Below are 5,055 nucleotides of genomic sequence, written 5' to 3' on the forward strand. Positions count from 1 at the left end.
ACTGCTCAAACTTCGATGTGAGTCCACCTGATGGACGGAGGGAACTTTGTAAAAAATGCACAATCAGGAGCAGAGGCTTTGGTCTGCCTAAGATTCCGCACTTCTAGCAAATTCGGGGGTGATGTAAACACTGCTGGTTTCAGACATTTTGAGTGGGAAGGTTGTGAAAGATAATTGAAAAAGACCAAATCTTCCAAGACAGCACTATAATCATCCCTTAATTTTAGTAACCTGGGATGTTTCTGTCTTGAAATAATTGCTCCATGTGGAATACTTGTCTAAGTGCTGGGTGTTAACCAAGAAATGGAATCCCTCTAAATTTGATTCATATACTCTTTTAATTTGGAGAGCTCATGCCAACACTCACGTTTTTTTCTCCCTCTAAAGTCCTGAATTTTTAATACTGTCTAGGTAGCGGTATAAAGCAGATTGGAAAGGCTAAGTGTCCTTTGGAAATGGTGTGTGTGTGTGTGTGTGTGTGTGTGTGTGTGTGTGTGTGTGTGTGCGCGCGCGCGCGCGCGCGCTGGTATCAAGGGTTAAACTCAGGACCTTGAGCTCTTCTCGTTCAACTTTCTTGCTCACAGCTAGCACTCTACCACGTGAGCCACCACGCCATTGGGTAGCATTTTGCTGGTTCATTGGAGATGGAATCGTGCAGCTTTTTTTCTGCCTTGGCTGGCTTTGAACATTGATCCTCCAGGTTCTTGGCCTTCTGAGCAGCTAGGATTAGAGGCCAGGCGTGAGCCACAGCTGTCCATCATGGAATGATTTTGAGGATCATCTAACTCTTCTGTTGCCCACATAGTTATCCAAGGAGGGAGTCCAGGGAGGTTCACTTTCATACAAATGCCACCAGCACTCCCAGAAATAGCTTTTCTAGGTTCCCTAGGGGGGAATCTTTTCGGAACCACTAATTCATCTTGATGTTTAAGGACTATTGCTATGCACTACCAGGTTATTTTCAAAAACTAAACATTTTTGGTGGTTACAGGGTCAAACTCAGGGCCCTGGGCTTGAAGGCATTCTAGAAACACACACACACACACACACACACACACACACGCCCTTTATGTTGCTGTTCCTTTTCAAATCAGTTTTTCCCCTTTTAATCAAGGCTGGCTTGTTCTTCCCTATCCCCTTCCCCTCCTCTCCCCCCCCCCCCCCCCCAGCCATGGCCCATCCTCAAACCTCCACCTCCCACATCGCTGGTTTATAAACAGAGGCCACCACACCTGGCTTACAAACTAAACTGTTGCTGGTGACCTGGTATATGCCACGGGATGGGAAAGTACTCATTTTTGCAAAGTACCTGGGAAAAAAAAAAGGCTAGTAATTATTGCTCTAAACCAGCCTCATTTTCTCCTGTTTAGATTTTCTAAAGTGGAAAGAAAAATTTAGGGGAAAAAATGGCTCCCCAAGGAAGGGCCTGATTTCTGCCTGCCCCCCGTGTTCCTGGGGTACCTGGGCTGATGGGCCCTGCTCCCCTCTCTCCTCTATCACCACATCTTCAAAAGCAGCTGCCCGGTGGGACAAAATGTTTATATTCACGGCTTCTGCATTTTTATGCTTCCTGAGAGGGAGTGGATGAGGCCGCCTGAGGTGGATTTTTAATATCTAAACAGTAAATGAAGTAGTACCGTAATCTCTTCAGTGAGCTCATGGAAAAACTTGAGTCATCAAAGGTTAGTTTCAGAGACACGGGGAACAGGATCCGGTGAGGTCACGTGACTTAGCCCAGCACTCCAACATCTAGGACTGAGCCTGTATTTGAATGCTTTTCAGTATCCAAACTGAAGTCCAAAGGAAGTGTTTTTAGCCTGGCACCGGTGGCTCACAACTGTCATCCTAGCTACGCAGGAGGCTGAGGATCGTGGTTCAAAGCCAGCCCCGGCAAGAATAGTCTGTGAGACTCATCTCTCCAAGGAACCACCAGAAAGCCAGAAGTGGTGCTGTGGTTCAAAGTGATAGAGCGCTAGCCTGGAGCTGAAGTGCTGAGGGACAGTGTCCAGGCCCAGAGTTCAAGCCCCATGACCAACAACAACAGCATTTTTGCTTTCAGTCAATTCAGTGAGCATAACCCTGTATCTTCACTGACTTGGACTACATAGACCAACTATTGGAGAATGGTGGGAATAACAGGAACTCACAAAGATTGGCTGTTTTGCTGGAATTAGATCGTGTAATCAACTCTAGCGCCCCGTGAGGTGGGGTTTGTCATTATCTTGGAGGCCCAATTCACTTTCTCTACGGCTACGCAACTAGAAGGGAGCAGAGCTGGCCTTAGAACACAGGTCCCCTTTCTCTACACCAATCCCATTGTTCATTGGTAGACTCTGGCTCTGGGATCCAGGTTCTCAAGTCGAAGCCATAGAACCAAGTTGCTGAAAGCGACTTGCTCCCTTTGGAGGGTATACTCTTCAGGACCCCCGTGACTCTTCAGAGGGTTCCTTTCAACATCAGTTCCTACGTGATTTCAACTCATGGGGCAGCAATGCTTTAGGCTTTCCACCATCCATCTCAGTGCATATGAGTTGCTCTTCCCTCAGACGTATTTTGGAGAGAAATCCTCTTAATCCAGACCGAAATATATTCGCTAGTCCTCACCAGTGAACTCCACCTAGACAGAGACCGGGCGTAGAGAATCTCTCTCTCTTGTGACAGCAGGTCCTAGCCCTGGTACTGGCCCCCAGGTGTAGCTACAGGAGTAAACGATCCATCTCATCCATCTGGAGCTATGGGGGTAAGTAGGCAAGGAGACAACAAAAAGGGTCTTCGGTGTAAAAGATGACAGCCTTGGGTGGAAAATAAAGAAATGTTCTAGGAAACTTTCTCTAGTCTTACCATCTCCCATTTCTTGAGTGCCAATAAGACCACAGAAATCGCTCAAGAAACCCCACCCCTCCTGGCGGTGACAGTGGCTCTCTGGAATTCTTTCTAGTGGCTTCTGGGTGTCTCTGGATCCTTCTGTCCTTTCAGTGGTCCCTTTCTGCCTGTCTCTTACCTCTTTACCTTCTCCAGGTGGATTTTCTCCTGAGATAGTGCATGTATGTGTTCTGTGTGTTTGGGCTGGAACTCGGGGCCTGGGCACTGTCTCTTAGCTTTTGTGCTCAAGACCGGTGCTCTGCTACGTGAGCTACTCCCACTATTTTGTTTTGTTTTGTTTTTTGCAGGTTAATTGGAGATAAAAGTCTCATGGACTTCCCTGCCCAGGCCGGCTTCGAACTGTGATCTTAGAACTCAGTCTCCTAAGTAGCTAGGATGACAGATGTGAGCCACGGGCAGGTACGCAGCCCTGTCGTCTTGTTCTTACTCTCTCTTGAGCTCCACCACCGCTAGTAGTGGAGTTGCAGGCTGCACCTCCAGTCCTCACACCTCTCCTGCACTGCAGACCTGTGAATTCGTCTCCCTTCTGTCCACTTGGTAACGCAGCTGGATGGTTTGCCATGTGAACACAGCTGAAGTCCTGACTCACTTCATCTCCCAGCTCCTGCCTGCTCCTCTCTACTCACTCCAGAGGGCCTCTAGAGTTTTCTGCCCTCAAGATTCTGCCCCTCCAGCCTAAATCAAAGCTCCCCATCCTCTTGGGGCTCCTTGTCCCTCCAGCCCATTGCCCCCCTCACCCCCTCGTTGGCTTTTAGGGCTCCTTCCCACCTCCTCTCCCTCAGATCTAGCCTCCCTCTCCGAGCCTCTCCCGACCTTGTTTCTGATACAGTGAACACCATTCCCGTTCGTCTCATAGGCAGCGTTGCTCTCTGTCAACAGTGTCCTCCTCCACGATCACCTTCCCACCCCCTCTCCTGTCCGCAGTCCCAACTCTCCTTCCCAGACCGCTCTCTGCCCCAACCTCTCCTCCATCATGTCATCGCCGGCTTCTTGCTCCGCAAGCTCACACCTGGATTTCCTTCACTCGTTCCTTACTCTCCTCCTACATACAGCAACCAAGTTCTCCTGAGTCTCCTCGATCTCCACCTCCGTCCATCTTCCCCTCTCCTACCATAGTTCAAGCCTCCGCACGCTCCTCTCCTGGCCTCCTCATCTTCCCACACCGCCCATTGGCTCACCTGATTTTACGCGGTCCCTCAAAGCCTGCTCATGACACTGATCATGTCACCTGCTTGCTTTCTCATCACCTGGAGGACTCAGCTTGGGTCTGGGCCCCACGAATGCCCCATGCCCTCCTCCTTACTCTTTTTTTTTTTGTCAGTTGTAGGGCTTGAACTCGGGGCCTGGGCGCTGTCCCTCAGCTCTTCAGCTCAAGGCGAGCGCTCTACCACTGGAGCCACAGCGCCACTTCAGTTTTCTGAGTGGTTTATTGGAGATAAGAGTCTCATGGACTTTCCTGCTCTGGGCTGGCTTTGAACCACGATCCTCAGATCTCAGCCTCCTGAGTAGCTAAGATGACAGGCGTGAGCCACCAGCACCTGGCCCTTCCTCCTTCCCCCTCTCTCCATCCCTTCATCCAGATGGGCCACTGGAGTTTCCTAAAGGCATCTTCTCTCTACTCGCCTGGCTACATCCTTTCCGTCCTTCACATGGAATGGCAGGTATGGCCTGTCTAGGCCTGGTGCTTCCTCCGATTCCCCAAGCCCCAGCCGCCCCTCTGGGGACATGGTTGGTTTGGCCCATGGACTACTGCACCAAGCCAAGACTGGCAGTGCCACGTAGCTGGTGGGTGACTAATAGGTGCTGAGATGAGACTTCACCGTGTGACGGTTCCCTGGCTTGCTCAGCGCGCTCCAGGGTGGCCTTGCTTCTACCTTTCCGTGTCTTCCTGGCACCTCTTTGGCAGGTGGGGCTGCGGAGATGTTTGTGAGCACCAAGGTGAAGTCTCCACCCTTCTCCCACAGCAGCCTCGGGCCAAACAGATCCTGTCCTACCTTTGGAGTGGGGGGAAGAGGCGGCAGGAGGAGGTGGGGCTTCTGTCCACCAGATTAGCTCTTCATCTATGCTTCTGTTAGCATGACCCACCTGGAGCGTGGAACAACCCAGAAGCCAGGTCTGGGGGGCCTTCAGCTGTGGGAAAGCCCTACACACTGGACGGTGAGTGGGGGGGGG

The 5,055-nt window shown here is 50.8% G+C and overlaps 1 protein-coding gene across 1 annotated transcript in view; it reads left to right on the forward strand.

Moving 5' to 3' along the window:
• The first annotated feature begins 4,959 nt into the window (after positions 1-4,959).
• Positions 4,960-5,055, forward strand: part of Tgfbi (transforming growth factor, beta-induced, 68kDa) — a 32,268-nt gene continuing 32,172 nt past the window's right edge. Inside the window, exon 1 of the mRNA XM_013016001.1 lies at positions 4,960-5,040. Coding sequence (XP_012871455.1) covers positions 4,960-5,040 — 81 coding nt within the window. The remainder of the gene's footprint in view (positions 5,041-5,055) is intronic.

The sequence above is a fragment of the Dipodomys ordii genome, unplaced genomic scaffold (genome assembly GCF_000151885.1).
Source record: "Dipodomys ordii isolate 6190 unplaced genomic scaffold, Dord_2.0 Scaffold29, whole genome shotgun sequence".
Taxonomy (NCBI): domain Eukaryota; kingdom Metazoa; phylum Chordata; class Mammalia; order Rodentia; family Heteromyidae; genus Dipodomys; species Dipodomys ordii.